This window comes from Coregonus clupeaformis, chromosome 30 (assembly GCF_020615455.1).
Source record: "Coregonus clupeaformis isolate EN_2021a chromosome 30, ASM2061545v1, whole genome shotgun sequence".
NCBI classification, from domain to species: Eukaryota; Metazoa; Chordata; class Actinopteri; order Salmoniformes; family Salmonidae; genus Coregonus; species Coregonus clupeaformis.
In genome coordinates, this window is record NC_059221.1 from 35,167,805 (window position 1) to 35,184,754 (window position 16,950).

The 16,950-nt window shown below is 42.6% G+C and overlaps 2 protein-coding genes across 2 annotated transcripts; one reads left to right on the forward strand and one right to left on the reverse strand.

Moving 5' to 3' along the window:
* On the forward strand, positions 1 to 6,316 carry LOC121545346 (ceramide synthase 5). The gene is made up of 11 exons (XM_041855787.2): positions 1 to 385; positions 1,880 to 1,982; positions 2,401 to 2,531; positions 2,636 to 2,693; positions 2,917 to 2,967; positions 3,126 to 3,218; positions 4,270 to 4,398; positions 4,943 to 5,049; positions 5,243 to 5,399; positions 5,668 to 5,841; positions 5,961 to 6,316. The coding sequence occupies exons 1-10, from the start codon at positions 213 to 215 to the stop codon at positions 5,818 to 5,820; spliced, it is 1,155 nt and encodes a 384-aa protein (XP_041711721.1). The 5' UTR covers positions 1 to 212; the 3' UTR covers positions 5,821 to 5,841; positions 5,961 to 6,316.
* Positions 6,313 to 11,992, reverse strand: si:ch73-233m11.2 (NACHT, LRR and PYD domains-containing protein 3). The gene is made up of 9 exons (XM_041855786.2): positions 11,714 to 11,992; positions 9,814 to 11,443; positions 8,795 to 8,956; positions 8,282 to 8,455; positions 7,993 to 8,166; positions 7,673 to 7,846; positions 7,384 to 7,557; positions 7,047 to 7,214; positions 6,313 to 6,620 (listed from the first exon to the last, which is right to left on the reverse strand). The coding sequence occupies exons 1-9, from the start codon at positions 11,739 to 11,741 to the stop codon at positions 6,551 to 6,553; spliced, it is 2,754 nt and encodes a 917-aa protein (XP_041711720.1). The 5' UTR covers positions 11,742 to 11,992; the 3' UTR covers positions 6,313 to 6,550.
* Between the last annotated feature and the right edge of the window lie 4,958 nt (positions 11,993 to 16,950).

Sequence of the window (16,950 nt, forward strand, 5' to 3'; positions counted from 1 at the left end):
CAAAAATGCCAGTGAGCTGATGGTGCTGGGGAGGAAGGAGGTAGTACCTAGCCTATTTCCTTAATCTATCCAGGAGTAGCAGACTCTCGAGCCGCAACACACTTATGAGAAGTCTACTAAAGTAGTGCCTGAAACAGGTGGTTTCTCCCTCGCACAGCTACACACAACATATACGCTTTTTTTGTTTTGAGACGGACCGGCATCACCTCAAAATGAATTCGCTCTCAGCTTGGTTTTGGAGTGAGAGTTTCTGGCTTCCACCGAATGTTACTTGGGCGGAACTCGAGCACCCACCACCAGGACAGGAGTACCCCAGAGCTGGCCACCTACTCTCCTGCTTACCGCTGGCTTTTGGCGTGTTGGCTGTCAGGGTGTTATTTGAGAGGTAGGCTATGTAACAAAGTAACGTATATTGATTTGTCTTTGTAAACAAAATAATTCTGCATTTGATATGTATGTCGCATCATCAAAGATTTAGCGGTATAAACCAAGGCCAAGTCCTTGGCTCAACTGAGACTGTGTGTGTGTGTGTGTGCGCGCGCAGTCAGAGGAACTAATTAGCGAACTGCCCTTGGGCGGTGATTGGCCTATGAGGCATTGTTTTCTGATGATAGGTACCCGAAACTCTACTCTAGTCTATACAATTTAGACTATTGACACAAACACTGTGGAAAATATGAATAGTATGCTACTGTGTGTGTAGGCCAACAGTAGGCTACGAATAGCTTATGAGTATACAAATAGTATACAAAGTATATGGATCATAGGTGTCTTGTTTAACCTGAAGGGTAGCCTAATTTAGTTTTTGTTGTGCAACTGGCGTGAGAGAAGCAGTAACCCTTCTGGCTTCATTGACCTGTGTTCTATTAAACGCCATACAGTCACTTAGTAACCAGGCTTTGAGTAATCTCTGTAACCAATAAGTAAAATCTCGCGTGTAATTTGGTCAACTGCACTGATGCTTATCTTTGTAGAGGGACAAAGATCACCGCAGACTGACTGCTGCAAGTGACATGGCCATGGGATTATATGGTGTGCATCTCTAAAGTCTAAAATGGCTCTTCCTCTTTTTGTGTCCTTGGCCTCCCCTTTGACTGGTTTGATGTGTGTCAATATCCATCTGCTTTCTATTGACTATCCATATGATTTCAGATCATTGTAGATTAGGGTGAAGAGAGAAGGAATGGAAACACAAGATTATTGATGATATGCACTACTGATGTTCTCTTCTGCGTACCAAGATAGAATTGCATGCTGGCTGTCTGCTTATCCAAATAGGTCATTTGAATTCAATGCATATCAAGGCCTCTCCTGAACAGATGCTTTCTGAAATGTTAGCTGGACATTTGTTTAGGCCTAGGTAGTACATTGGATTGTGTGATAGGAAGGAAGTGAATGTTGTTTGAATGGGTCATAGAGGCAGTACACTGAGGTGAGGGAGGTCTTGTGATAGACCTCTGTTTGCTGGTTAGTGTATGTCTCACTCTCAGCAAGGAGCTTTCTCCTCCCGACCCAGCGCCCTCTCACATGACAGCTCATCAGCCTCCTCTGTTTAGAGTTAGTGCTACATTCCTCATCATACTCTCCCTTTGACTGTCTGTTTTCCTCCACTACACTTTCCCATTCTAACTCTCTTTCTATCTTCACACACACACACACACACACACACACACACACACACACACACACACACACACTTCACATACAGTAAAGTTGTGGGTAAACTGTGAAAGCTCTGTCTGTTTGTGGAATACGCCCCTGGTGAAACCCATGGTCTTCTCTGCTGAGGTTTCTGCTTAGGAGTACTTTAGGTACTGTAGCCAGCTCTGTGTCCATGTTTAATATTGTTCTCTCTCTCTGTTGCTGTGTGTGTGTTTAGGCTAGTAGCCAAGCCCTGTGCCAACATACTTCAGATTCAGGCTGGAGTGAGCCGGCGAGCCCAGCCCAACGCTGTCCTGGAGAGGGTGTTTACATCCACAACGGTACTTAAAGCATGGGTCTCATGCGCTGCTGCTGGGTGGACAAATGCAGCATTGTGACTTGAAATGTTTCTTATGTTATCGCCCACGATGTAAAAGCAATTCACCACATGTAAATGAACTGGATGTTCTGTAATTGCAAGTGGATTAGTGGAAGTAAAAAAAATCAGTAGAAATGATAAAAATCAAACATATTGTAGGCTTATTCCATGCTGATGAACTTGATTTTTACTCGCTTGTCAGGGGAAAGTGTGATCAGATTTAGTTGGTTATTGTCCAATGCTAGTTAGCTCTGGTAGATGCCAGTCTGTTTTAGCTGTAGCCAACTTTCCCTTGACTTGTTTAGCAGGGCAACAATGTAGGGTTTTTGACTCTGGCTAAAACAGTGTCTCTGTCTCTCCTGCGCCATCGTCTTCCTCAGAGTCCAGACTCGCGGCGGGTCGAGGGGCTGTCTAAGCAGCTGGACTGGGATGTGCGGAAAGTCCAGAGATGGTTCCGACTCCGGAGGAACCAGGACAAGCCCAGTACTCTCACAAAGTTCTGCGAGAGCATGTAGGTTCTGAAAAGTCTTTATCAATCTAGATGCGCTAGCTACAGCATTGCTGTTCTGTTTATTTTATTTTATTTGTTTCCTTTGGTCTTTCTTTTGCGTCTAGGTGGAGGTTGACGTTTTATACCGGTATATTTACCTATGCGATTCGCTATCTGTGGGTGGTGAGTTGAATTGACTTATACTGCACTACACTGAATAACTTTAATATAATTCAAATACACTTTAAATTGAAAGGAGCCCTTTTTAAAATAGTTGTTACTATAGGAAAGAAAGTAACAAAAAGATAAACATGCTGACTATGCAGATCGCTTTCAAGAGGAAGTCATATTGATAAGCATTGTGTTATCCTCTGATTATCTTTGACATGTGCATGTCCTCCTCTAGTCTTCTTGGATGTGGGACACACGGCAATGCTGGTACAACTACCCATTTCAGGTGAAGGATCTACATACCAAGTACCTAAATACCATGATCATTCCTCTAAATAGTCAACAGATGAAGATTAAATTCCTAACCATAGGGGTTGTTCATGTTCTCAATATGGTCCGGTTTTGCTAAAGATACCATGTTATTGTTCTTCCTTGTTTCCACAGACGCTGAGTCCTGGCCAGTACAACTACTATGTAGCCGAGCTGGCCTTCTACTGGTCCCTCATGTTCTCCCAGTTCACAGACATCAAAAGGAAGGTGAGTCAGGTGACTGGGTTGGGGGGACGACGACTTGGAGTGGGGTAGATGGACTTGGAGTGGAGGGCAGACAGAAACTGCAGCGATTGTGCTCCCCTCTCTCAAAAACACTAATCCTACCACCTCTTCAGCCAGTGGGTTTGCTTCGTTCTAATTGGCCAATCTATTGTAGCTGGTATGCAAGCCATTTAAATCCACTTGATTTTCTGGAAAGTCTTTGGTCGTCTAGCCAGAATTGGAGCCAGTCTGTCCTGTTTTTGTTACTTAATTTCAGAGACACTTTAGTGTCACTCTAGATTAGCAAGTTTATTATTGTTTTTTTTATAGAAGGCCTACGATACTGTGTAAACTCTGATTAACAGGTTAGACGCAGCAGTGAGGTTCTGTAGAGGCATAGTTTGGGACAGGAGTTAATGTATGGAGCACTAGCCCAGAGTCCAATCCTACTGAGAGTAGACCTAATCCATTGTCACATGGGTGTTGCTGGAAGAGGTAGAATTACATTAGCACTGTGCTGTTCTCTGGTAGTGGGTCAAGGGGAAAGGAAGATTGTTATTTGTATCACTTAGCAAGTTTAGCATGTTATGAGGTTGTAAAGGTTTCCAATACTCCTATGTTTTACCCTAGCATCTTTGTACACCATTACAATTGCAAAGATCCTTAAGCAGGAGCAATAAAGACAAACACATTGCAAAATCATAAATCGTTTCAAGTTAAGAAAAGATCCTCAGTACATGTAATCTAGTTTAATATATAACTTAAATTATCTGGTGAAGTTCCTAGGAGATCATTAATCTTGTGTGGAAGAATTCTCATTGCCAAGCAGATGCAGCCTTTTCAAAAGCTGGTGACATTATCGTGTTGGGTATAATGGATCAGGTCAATGAACGTGTTGGAATGTTTAATAGACCAGGGTGTTGTGACCTTGGTTCCACTCACTCAGTGATTCTATGCACTTTATTGGCATGAAATGGGATGTGTGTAAATATCTCTCTCTCTCTCCCGCTCTCTCTCTCTCTGTGTTTGTTTGTTTACCTTCGTCCTCTGACAGGATTTCCTCATCATGTTTGTCCATCACCTGGCCACCATAACTCTCATCACCTTCTCCTACTGTAACAACATGCTGCGAATAGGCACTCTGGTCATGTGTGTCCATGATGCCTCCGACATCGTGCTGGAGGTAGATAAAAGATCAAGGGCCTATACCAGAGCCATGTATTTAGAGAGTTGGGCCAATGCGGTTTCTGCATTATGATACATTTATATGACACTTCAACATTCTATGGCAGCCATGTTAGCTCCTCATTAACATTACATGGGGAATATTTAAACAATGCTATGTAACTGAATGTCTAGAATTAGAACAATATTCAAAATTCTAAAAGTTGGCCTAACTCTATATATATGGCTCTGGCCTATACTATACTGTTTGTGTAGAGCTGTCTTTTTACTGGCTGAGGTGGTTTCACACCAAACTGAAATATAATGTATGGTCTATGTGGGTGTGAGAGTACAGGGTTTCACCCTGGCGTGTGTTTGCTCTGTTTGAACAGCTGTGTGCCCTACTGCTGCATTTAGCTAATACCTGTTTAACTGGAATCTGACTGTTTAACATGTCTGTTTACCAAGGTACAGCGAGAGAGGTGTCATTAAAGGAGAATTAAACATGTTTATGTTGGTTTGCTATCTGTACTCATGTGCTTATTCATTTCCTTCTCCCCAAGTTGGCCAAATTGGCCAATTATGCAAAGTACCAGCGGATTTGTGACACCGGCTTTGTAGTATTCAGCATCGTCTTCTTCATCACACGACTTGTCATCTATCCCTTTTGGTAAGGGGGGGGTACATATTGAATTATGCAACAAGGCACAGAGCTGCGTTATCTAACTCCAGCCATTCTGTCCTCAGCACTATAGGATAGATGTATAATTAATTTGATTTCTATAAAAGGATTTGCCTTTTTTGGCGTCTCCTTGTGACGGTGCCCTAGTAACATGTGTGCTTGGTGTGTGCGTGTGTTGAAGGATTATATACAGTGTGCTGGTGGAGAGCTGGGAGATCGTTGGTCCTTACCGGTCCTGGTGGCTGTTGAACGGCCTGCTTCTGGTCTTGCAGTCTCTTCATGTCTTCTGGTTCTACCTCATCGCTCGAATTGCCATCAAAGCCATATTCAAGGGCAAGGTGTGTATGTGTGTTTAACTTTACTCTGTCTGTGAATAATAGTGAACCTATGGTAGCAACAGTGATAGTTTGTGTAATATGCTCACATTGTAGTTGTGGACCTAAAAAGAAAAATTTGCCAATATCAAAACATTTCTCTTTTTACACAGACCATCTATTCAAGTTTAGGGAGGAAAAACAGTAATACGTTGATGATCTGATTCCTTGTATGATTCCTCCGCAGACTATTCATTATGTTACTGAGCACAAACTCTGTCCCTTTTAAAAGGTGGCGAAGGACGACCGTAGTGACATCGAGAGCAGCTCAGAAGAGGAGACGGACACCAATGTCAAGAGCAGGAACAAGTCACATCCCAACGGTAGCGAGCAATCACCAAAAAAAGACAACGGGACCAATGGCTTCGCCAAAGGTGGAACATAAGACCACTGAACACTGGGAGAGGTGATTATGAACTGGACACGGGGGTGGGGGGGTTCTGAAATGGATCCCCTCTGCTGTGTGCCACTTAAAATGGGTCCCGTCTCTGTTTAACTGAACTTCAACTCTTCTTTGACTTTCAGAAAACCAAACCCTCTCAGGGCTGGTGTGGGTGGTGAAGACGATGATACAATGGACAATGTTTGCTGCCTTGAGGACCTCTATTTATCACTGTGTGTTTCTTTGTATCAAGTTTACAACTTTGCCTTTGCTTATAGTGGAAATAGGGGAGGAAAGTTTTCATAGACGTTTTACCGGTCAAAAACTGCTTCTTCTTCATTACTACAATGTCGTTTTGATAACTCACTTTTTTTACTTGGAGAGATAGCTTTATAGACAAAACCGGTGATATTTTAATGGTTGTAGGAGATTGTGTGCCTTCCTGAATATGCTGCCTCCCCTCATCTGAGGGGAAAAAATAAAGTAGAAATAATCTGTATTTCTCTCATTAAAAACATTTATTTGAACCAAATCATTAGTTAACATCTTTTGACAACCAAAATTATAGCAATGATACTCAAGTGACCTCATGAATGTGTTCACTATCAAACACAGTTCAGCCCATGGCTGGTTTGAAGCCCATTGTCATGTAACTCTATAGTAGAAAGAATGGAGGGCTAGAACAAATGCTGTCAGTGGATTTTTGTGGTGACATTAAAGGGTAATTTTTTTGTTAGTATTTGATTTTAGCACACTGGTCCATCATCTCAAACACGTCTTCACTGAAGTCGTTATACTGCAGACTGAAAGACAGGAAGGCAAATGTCAGAAGAACCCTTACACTTTTCACATGACACAAATTGTGACTGCAAATTTCTCAACAGCAGTAGGAATTACGAAACATCTTAAACGTCTTTTGTGTGTGGTACAGAGGAGGCTGTGGAAGGAGCTATAGGAGGACGGGCTCATTGTAATGGCTGGAATGGATTTTTTTTGGAACCTATCAAACACAGCAAACATATGGAAACCACGTTTGACTCTTCCATTTATTTCATTCCAGCCATTACAATGAGCCTGTCCTCCTATAGCTCCTCCCACCAGCCTCCTCTGGTGTGGTACTATCAAAATGTAAATTGCACTGAACACTAATGCATGAATACTATTGTGTAGAAAACCATCAATACTACTACAATGTATCAGTGGAATCTGCCACTACTTGGCTCACTCACTTCATCTCCTGCATGGTGCGGCTATCCTGCATGACTTGGACCAGGGTTGGGACTGAGGTGTCAGTCAGACGGTTGTTTTTCAGGACCAGGCTCTTCAGGGAGCCACTGGCCCTCACCGCCACACTCAGGTCTCCAACACAGGCATCCGTCAGCTGGATCATCTCAACACTGTAACACACACACAATTATCTCAGTTTTGTCAAGGACTTGGCCTTGGTTTATACCTCAATCTTTGATGTGACATAGATATCACACACACAAAGTGAGTATTCAAGTGTTACACTGAGCCATAGCAAAGCAAAACCGGTCTGGCTACACACACTGTCTGTTCACTTACTCCAGGTGCTCCAGCTTGCACCGTTTGTCTCCCAGTGCGACCCAGAGATGTTTGGCTCCTTCGTCTCCTATTTTGTTCAGGCCCACAGACAGTGTTCTCAGTCCAGAGGTCCCACTGCTCAGTAAGATGCCCAACTCCTTGAAGACCAGGGGAGTCAACTCACAGCGGACCAAGCTGCAACAGAAAACCCTAATTGGTTCTGATACAAAGGCATGAATGGTCTCGTTTCCAAGGGGGTCCCCAGACTACAACAGATAATACACAACAAGTATGCTGCGGACTGCGGTACCTCAGTTTCTCCAGTGGGCGTCCAGGCTTGCTGAGGGCCTTACACAGCTGCAGTGCCCCCTCCTGGCCCAACTCATTCACAGACAGATCCAGCTCAGTCAGCCTACAGTCATCTGACTGCAAGGCCTCAGCCACACCAGCACAACACGCAGCCGTCAACTCATTATCAAACAATCTGGCAAGGGGTAGAGCAGAGAGGGAATCAGGAGACATATCACATATCTCCATATCTGAGCAATGTGTTGTTTTTTATTTGTCCTTGAGACGTGAGTGAGCTGTTGTGACTATAATAACAGCATCCATTATCTGTCTGGTCCTTACATCAGGCTTTGCAATTGGCAGCAGGGATATTGGAGAGCCTTGGCCAGCCAATCCACCCCCTGGTCGGTGAGGGTGTTCTGGGCCAGGTTCAGTATTCTCAACTCTGATTGGCCAGAGCACAGTGCAGTTGACAAGGCCTCCATGGACCCCCCCGTCAACTCACACATCGGTAGCCTGGACAAAACAAAGTCAACTAATTACAGGCTAATAATGATATTTGAACTGTCAATCATAGATGTATTCTTCTTCCAAAATGATACCATTACAATATCTGTGCTAGAGTACGTACTGAAGCTCCTGCAGTTTGCAGTAAGGGCTTCCCAGTGCTTGGCTCAGCTTCCTGAGCCCCTGGTCATGGAATGTATTCCCCCTCAGCTCCAACACGTGGAGATGGGATTTCTCAGAGGTCAGGACTGCCACCAGGTCCCCACAGCAAGCCTCTGTCAACCCGCACACTGGAAGTCTACAGAAACCAATCATCATCCATTTAGATACAACAAACAGACCAAGATACTTGACTATTATGTAATTCAATAGCATGGGCCAAATGCCAATATAAGCCTGTTATAAGGAAGTTATAATAGTGTTATAATTAAGTTTATGGCGTCATATTTTTTAAATGCTTCATATTCAGTGTATGAGTAGTATGGGACCTCGTCTTCAATAACCTATTGAAGTTGAGAACATTTTGAAATCGTAATTTACTGTAACACCGCCATCAATATTAGATTGTGCATTACATTTGAATGGCATGATGCAAACCCTGTATATGTCATATTCTGTGAAGTGAGATGGAACTCACTTTAATGTTTGTATGTTGCAGTCCCCAAGTCCTGTGCAAAGAACTTTGAAGCCTGTGTCACCCATGGGGTTGTAGGACATATCCAGCTCTGTGGTCCTTCCCTGGCTGAGGGCTGAGGCCAGGTGAGCGAGCGCCCCAGCACTGAGAGAGCTCTGAACCAGGCTGTGGACAAAACAGATGGAGAGATGTGCATGAGTATGCAGCTCTGGTGATGGTTTAAAGGGCAAATCCGCAGTTGAAACAATAACAAAGCAGTCCACCCCACCACTGTTGGTAAAAAGCTGAGGGATGGGGCTGGAGAAATGTAACCACTCAAATTCATAGACAAAGCTATGGATACAAGGACTGACCATCCATGATATCAAAATTATAGTTTTAACCATGTTTTGAGGTTAGTGTTTGTTTACAAACATTGGAGTAAAACAAGCTTATATTTGAGGTTCTGCTGGGGTGAGACAGTTGAACTAAAACCATGAGGCATTTATAAGTTATATTTTTCAAGAATCAATGGGTATATATCATTAATTTATAAGCCCTAAAATGAATGTAGCAACAGTGGATTTCCCCTTTAAGAACTGTTGAAATATTACAAAATGTGAACTTTTTGATACATAAAGGTTTTGGAATTAATTTATACAATGTAACCTACATACCACGCATACAGTAAATCACAATGTAATATGTCTCTTTCCACTATCTGGAGAGGAACAGTAATTACAGATCATTTGTTTTTACGACAGAAGTAATGTATAGCTGTAGAATAGTAGTGTAGCGATCCATGCTTATAAACCAGGGTCGCTACAGTAGCTACATCATTTGTTTGAGAATTTGTTTGGAAATTATTTGTATGTATGTGGTCCCACAGTGGTAGGATTCTGTTTTACTTTCTAGTTGCAGATGAGAGGTATTGATTGTCACTTTATCATATCGTTTACCAAACTGGATTGGGTCACACACTTACTAGCAGCAAAATACTAGACCACAAATTGTATTTATTTTCTGTTTCCTCAATTACTCACATTATTTTATGAGAGAGACGTATGGCAGGAACCAAAAGGTAAGCTTTCTCCTCAGTTAAATCCTTGCTGCTGTACAGATTCAGTTGATCCCACTCCCCCAGACATGTCACTATGTAGCTGAGAGACACACAGTCCTGTACACCCAGAACGCCATAGCTGATGCCACGGGCAGACGGAGTGATGATCTCCTTCACCAGCTTCTCATTCTGACGTTGATGGAGTAGATGAAAGTAATGGAGGTGTCTGTCTTTGTGATAGCTCTCCAGTGCCTTCCGAGAGGTGCTTTTAAACCAGCTGCTGAAGTCCATGATGTGGTCAGTGTTGAACTCTCCCAGTTCAGATTCCAGAGGCTTCCTCTGAGAGGGCTCAGAAAGCCCTGCCAGGTAAAGGTCAAGAAACTCTACGCAACCCTCATGGTTCTCCAACATTTCTTCCACACTCACTGCTTCTGACTCGTCTAAGTAGAAGGATGCAGCCAAGAGAAACTCTTGGATCATCTGGGTGTGGAAGGAGAAAACGCAGTCGTGCGATTCCAGGTCACCATCCACGTGCAGGAAATCTTTCAGTGATGTTGGAGTTGTTAGAAACTTTTGAACACCAGTGGAGGCAATTTCTTCTTTGGAGCAGTTTGAATGCGGGCCAAGACAGCAATGGGAAGCCATTCTACCCAGGGAGGTCACCAGGTCTCTAACATTGGCCTTGTCCAATGTCAGTGCCCGAATAAGCTGGACGGTGATGTAAACGAACACCTGGGTTAGTGTCTCAGGAAGACTCTCTCCAGCCTCCATTAGAGACTTGTAAATGGAACACGTCGTCCAGCAGAATCTAGGAGAGGCGCAGAAATCATAGAACCCCATTGTCCTTTCTATGTTCTCAAACGCTCGACTGGCTACACTTGGATCAGAGAAGAACTTGTCGCAATAGGCCTTCCTCTGGGCCTTCAGAAACCCCAACAGCTCCACGCGGTGGCCATCTAGAGACTCAAGACTGGCTGCGGTAGGCCTTGAGGTCAGCAGTATGGCTGCCCCCTTCAGCAGAGGTCCATGCACCAGGCTGGCCACTAGCACAGCGACTGAGGCTGGCTGGTGAGGGTCAGAGCAGAGGGTCAGGGATGTGGGGGGGTGCAGGCTGTGCTGGTACTGATGCAGACCATCAAACACAAACAGCAGAGACTTTGGCTTCTGCAAGACTAGAGCCAGGGACTCAGGGGAGAGGTGACTGTAGCGCTGAAGCAGCAATGCCTGCAGAGACAGCGCCCCCTTATGGGTATTCAGATCCCTGAACGTGAAATGGAAGACACAGGAAAAGTGTTGGAGATGTTTGCCCGTGGCCCAGTCCACTATCAGCTTCTCCAAGGCAGTGGTTCTGCCAACTCCTGCTGGACCAACCACTATAACAGGTTTGGGCTGGTGTCTGTCTTCGGGCAGTGCAGTTAGAATGGCATGTTGAAATGACTGTGGATTCTCTTGCATCTGTTTGTCTGACACATCAGGACCAGCGGTCATGAGCGTAATGTAATTATTATCATGCACAACTTTATTCGGCAACTGGCCTCCAAGAAGGGTTGATGTGTCCTCTGACTTCTGCTTTCTATGGGCCAGCAGTGCTTCCTTGTGTATTGTGTGGATAGCTGTCGAGAGAACAACAGCAGTTTGAAAAAGGGAACGTTGAGACGCAAGCACATGCATCAACGCAAAGTTGGCACACACATATTGGAGCAAAGAGTACACAGACGCAAATGCATGCAAAATCAAACAAGCAAAGTCATTTGTCACTATATGGTCAACCATATTGTGCGTTAAAGTTTTCTAGGCGGTTGCACTTGCTTTTAATGTCTGGGTTGCACAAAGTAGCCAACATTTACATGAAAATCAAATTGTTAAGGGGCGCGTTTACTTACTTTGAAAACAATCCTTCGATGTGGCCATAATGTATCTATAATTCCCGCTGGTGTCCTGTGTTTTCGTTCGTTCAGAGCAAGAGACAATAAAATGCGTGGCAGAGGCTTAAAACAGTATGTTTTTGCAAATTAATGAAAACGAATTACAGCTGATGTTTTATCTGTGCAACTGTACAATATGTTCCGGGTGGCAGCTAGTATAGAGGATGAAAAAGAAGGAAGTGATATGTGCAATATCCTTTATGGGCAAGATTCAACCGCTCCTTTTTGGGAACGAGTTATTCTAATGAACATGCGGAAACACCAAACGGCAGCAGGGTCTACTAGTTTCATCCTTCAAAACTGTCATTGGTTTCAGCCAGCCAATACTATAGAACAGGGGTATTCAACCTGGGGTCCGATGACCCCTAGAGGCAGTGGCGATTTTAGCATGTACATTTTGGTGGGACATAAAGAAAAGATGTGGGATGCATGCCAGCAAAGCCACTACATAACACTAAACAATACATTAATTGCACTATAACGGTGACAAACGGTGCCCAGAAACTGTTAGGCCATACATAAAGCTGTCCCAACAGCAGTCCCAACCAGTGGCGGTTCTAGACACATTTTACTAGGGGGGCCAAGGAGGGGCCAGTGTTTAATCAGGGGGGCACACATAAAAAAACTGGCAACACATGATATTCAAAGATTATAAACTTTATTTTACTTTAAAATCATATGATATCGAGAGAGAGAGAGAGAGAGAGAGAGAGAAGTGTTTCCTTAGAGCAGTACATGCAGCAATCACTTAATGGAGTGATGTCATTATAACACGTATTTTGTACAAGAGTGCAGATGCAAGAGAGATAGTGCCATAAAAATGAAAAAATAAATAAATAAAAAAAAATTAAAAAGTACAGGGTACAAATACAGGGTTCATATTCAATGTGAACAAAACTCCAGGATACAACAAAGGGTACAACAATGCGCCATTTCCTATTTATGGAAGCCCCACTACTGTGGACAGTTGATTCCACATTTTGTTTTAAGAAAGAAAACTTTCTGAGTGATTTATAAACAAAACACACTACCCTGTATCCATTTAGGTAAAATAAACCAAATCAGAAAAGAAATTCAATTCAAAGAGGCTTTACTAGCATGACCAAATTGACATACAGTATTGCTAAAGCACATAAACAGGGAAACGTGTTACACATTAACATCCAGTAGTCCAATAGGATGCAGACAATAAACATTAAGTTAACATTCGTTTAAAAGCAACAATCATGTCAACACAATGTAGCAATATGAACAACACTGATGGATATCAGCAACAACATGAAAACAAGAATATTACAGGTGTCTGTGTGTGTGTGTGTGTGTGTCTGTGTCTTTGTGTACTTCACTGTCAGTTGATGAGCAGGTGTACAAAAAAAGGCTTTACAACATATATGGGCAAGTCCATTTAGGACAGCACATTTCCACCATAGTTCACATTAGGAAAAAATGACAGCATGAATGCTCACTAAACAAACATATACTACATATACCTTTTTATACACTTTTTTTTCCAGTAATTTTTTAAGAGTGAAAGGGAAGTAAGCAATCGCTCATCATAGGATCATACATATTTCAGTTACAATATTAGTTACAATATTAGTGTTAGTTAGATCATCATGTCAAAGCTGGACCTGCAAAGTCTGAACGACACAAGTGTGCAATGATTGGAGTGATTTTGTTTCTTTTTTTTCTTGCTTTGCTTGTTTTCAAAAGGAAAAATCATAGTTGGTAAAAAATAAAATAAACTTTTGTTGAAAGGTATCACACTGTATAATTTACAAATATCTAAAGAGGTTTAGTGGATGCCATAAAACATCTGTGGAGCTTGAAGATTTGTAGTACATAGATGTTTGGCAGAGATAATTCAAAAGAATAAAATCATAAACTCTATCTATCTATCTATCGAGAGAGAGAGAGAGAGAGAGAGAGAGAGAGAGAGAGAGAGAGAAGTGTTTCCTTAGAGCAGTACATGCAGCAATCACTTAATGGAGTGATGTCATAATGGGCCACAAAACTTTGGGGATGTGGATGGAAAGTTACAGGCAGGAGAGGGGAACCAACAGAAGCAGGTCTTGAGACATGAGTTTGCCCCCTTTTTGAAAACCTCTTGAGAGAGGATTGGTGGGATATATATACATACATACAAACATACATACACTCTAGTAGTGTGTGGAACTACTGGTACTGTGAGGAAAAAAAAGATAGATGATGTAAAATGAAAAATAAAACAAGCTTCAGCTTCTTAAGACACGGTGGGTTCATCTAAGTAGACACATGTAACTTCATGTGGACACCAGACTGTCTTTGTCTACACATCTAACTTCATATGGACCCCAGACCGTCTCTGTTTACACATGTAACTTCATATGGACACCAGACTCTTTGTCTACACATGTAACTTCATATGGGCACCAGACTGTCTCTGTCTACACATGTAACTTCATATGGACACCAGACTGTCTTTGTTTACACATTTAACTTCATATGGGCACCAGACTGTCTCTGTCTACACATGTAACTTCATATGGACACCAGACTGTCTTTGTTTACACATTTAACTTCATATGGGCACCAGACTGTCTCTGTCTACACATGTAACTTCATATGGACACCAGACTCTTTGTCTACACATCTAACTTCATATGGACACCAGACTGTCTCTGTCTACACATGTAACTTCATATGGACACCAGACTCTTTGTCTACACACGTAACTTCATGTGGACACCAGACTAACTCCATTCATTTTACCGGTGGTATTGAGAACAGATAAACCCACCGTGTCTTAAGAAGCTCAAGCTTGTTGTTTTATTGTTCATTATATCTCTTTTTCCTCACAGCGGCACTCATACGCTACTAGCGTATATATCATATAGATACACTACAGCAACAGGATACGGCGGTTGTGCTGTCTGGCAAAACGGTTCACAAATACATCAAGATCCAGAGCCTTGGCCCTTCTGGACTCTATGCTCAGGACACCAAGATCACTGAGTCTCTCATCACTAGTGGTGGACCGCAGGAAGGTTTTTATCAGTTTCAGTGTGGAGAAACTGCGTTCGCAAGAGGCTGAGCTTACAGGAAGGGTTACAGCAATCTTGCACAGTCTAAAGAGCTCAAAGAAAACTTCCCTGTATGGCTCAATAAAACAAACCAGCTCAACTGTACTGCATGGCTTTTTGACTTCACCACTCTGTATTTTTCTGTCCAAAACTCTCTTAAATTGATGGAGCTCATGCCCTAAATCATCAATGTCTGCATTATACAAACGGCCAAATGAAAAAACATTGCTGAGAGACTGTATGCTTCTCATGAGCTCACAGTTTGTATTGGAGAAACGTCTGTTCAACTCATTGAGCATGCTGTCAATTACAGGATAGAAAAATGATGTGAGAAACATATCTTTGTCACGTTCTACCTCCCTCTGACCAACAGTGCTTAGCGTGCAGTAGCCACTGAGTCTAGAGCTCAGCATTTTCTGACGTTTCGCCACTGACCTTGTTGCAGAATCACACTGCTCACAAATATTCAATGCTTCATCCCACAACTCATCAAAGAAAGACTCCTGCCTGTGGTCTTTCAATGTCAGGACTAAAGCATTTACTAAGTCAACAGCACTTGACAGATCAACAGTTTGTGACTGTAACATGTCAGACAATAGCTTTGTCTCCCCAAACAACTTACGCAGAGTAACAAGATGCACAACAAATTCTAGGTCAATTTGAGCAAGAAGACCTCGGGCCTCAACAGTTCTTTCACCATGACGTTCTTGAGCAATCTCTTGCAGTAGTCGTTTAAGGGCAGGTAGAGTGTCCATGATATTACGTAGGGGCTAGAAATCGGCATGACCAACGTGTGTCGCTTAAACGTTGCAGCTCTCTGGTTCTGCCATACATTTCTCTTTGGAGAGACAGCCATTTTGGGTGCACATATGAGGAAGAAGTAAACATATAAATACTCTGTAACAAAGAAAAAAACTCCTCCGTTTCTGGGACATTTTTGACTACATCAACTAACACTAAATTCAGACAATGAGCACTACAATGGACGTAGAAGGCAAATTTAGCCTGTTCTTTGATCCTTGCCTGAACCCCTGAATGCTTACCGCTCATAACGGCAGCGCCATCGTACGCTTGGCCTACGAGGTTATTTTTGTAGTCCAGGCCATAACGTTCCAGTAAGTGTACTATTTTTCCAGTAAGCCCTGCTGCATCTAACCTCTCTGCAGATTCAAAATGGAGAAAACTCTCCTTAATGGCCCCATTGTAATAGTACCTGAGTGTGAAGGACATCTGTTCTTTTTTTGAAATATCCTTTGTTTCATCTGCCATGACGCTAAAAACCTCACTTTTCTTCACTTCTTCTATGATTTCAGACCGAACCATTTCTGCCAAACAACCCAAAACCTCATTCTGGATGATCTTGCTTGTGTACTTTGCATTGTGAATGGAAGTTAATCTTCTCTTAACAAGTTGGTCGTGGTTAGCAACTGTGTTAAGAATTTCCCCTAAAGTTTCCTTTGTTAGTGGACCCTTCAGATTCATCATGTCCTCTTTGTGCTATGTTTTGTGTAGCTGTAAGCAACAGCACTTCCCCAACTGTTTTAATGTATGCCTGATTTTCTTGTACTTGTTTAGTGTGTTCTTTGTCAAGGAGATCTGTTAGTGTTGCGTCAGTTCTAACAGCTCTTTGATAATCCCTCCATGCGATCATTGCACACTTGTGTCGTTCAGACTTTGCATGTAGTGAAAACCCTGCATTTCTCATAGTTGCCTTTTTCCAGTTTGTAAAACCAGGTGTTGAAACAAAAACGGTGTCTGGGGCATTTGGTGTGCTAAAATGTCTACATGCATAGCAACATGTAGAGTCCGTCATTACAGAATACTCAAGCCATGGATGAGTAGTGTACCAGTTTGGTCTGAAGCTTCGTCTTCTGTCCCCCCATCAGTGTGGTTGGGAATATCTTCAAGTTCGGCTGTACTGGTACGTCATACTTAGACTTGCTGATATCTGAAGAAGATGGACAGTAAACATAGGGCACAACTACAACATTTATTTACTGTATATCTGCATGTATTTCAAAATGTAGGCAAAGTATTTACTTTAAAAAAAAAACAGAGCCATATTGACACAAAAAAGAATTAACAGCAGAAAGCAGCATTTTAAGGACACCCAGCAGGCCTACCATTACATTG

What these genes read in the sequence shown, in the direction of transcription:
- LOC121545346 (XM_041855787.2), top strand. Translation starts at nt 213, where the DNA reads ATGAATTCGCTCTCAGCTTGGTTTTGGAGTGAGAGTTTCTGGCTTCCA. An exon ending in ACAAAGTTCTGCGAGAGCAT is followed by an intron (nt 2,532 to 2,635) that starts GTAGGTTCTGAA and finishes TTTTGCGTCTAG; the next exon opens with GTGGAGGTTGACGTTTTATA. An exon ending in CGATTCGCTATCTGTGGGTG is followed by an intron (nt 2,694 to 2,916) that starts GTGAGTTGAATT and finishes GTCCTCCTCTAG; the next exon opens with TCTTCTTGGATGTGGGACAC.
- si:ch73-233m11.2 (XM_041855786.2), bottom strand. Translation starts at nt 11,741, where the DNA reads ATGGCCACATCGAAGGATTGTTTTCAAA. An exon ending in TGCCAATTGCAAAGCCTGAT is followed by an intron (nt 7,847 to 7,992) that starts GTAAGGACCAGA and finishes ACCCCTTGCCAG; the next exon opens with ATTGTTTGATAATGAGTTGA. An exon ending in CGCACCATGCAGGAGATGAA is followed by an intron (nt 6,621 to 7,046) that starts GTGAGTGAGCCA and finishes CCTGTCTTTCAG; the next exon opens with TCTGCAGTATAACGACTTCA.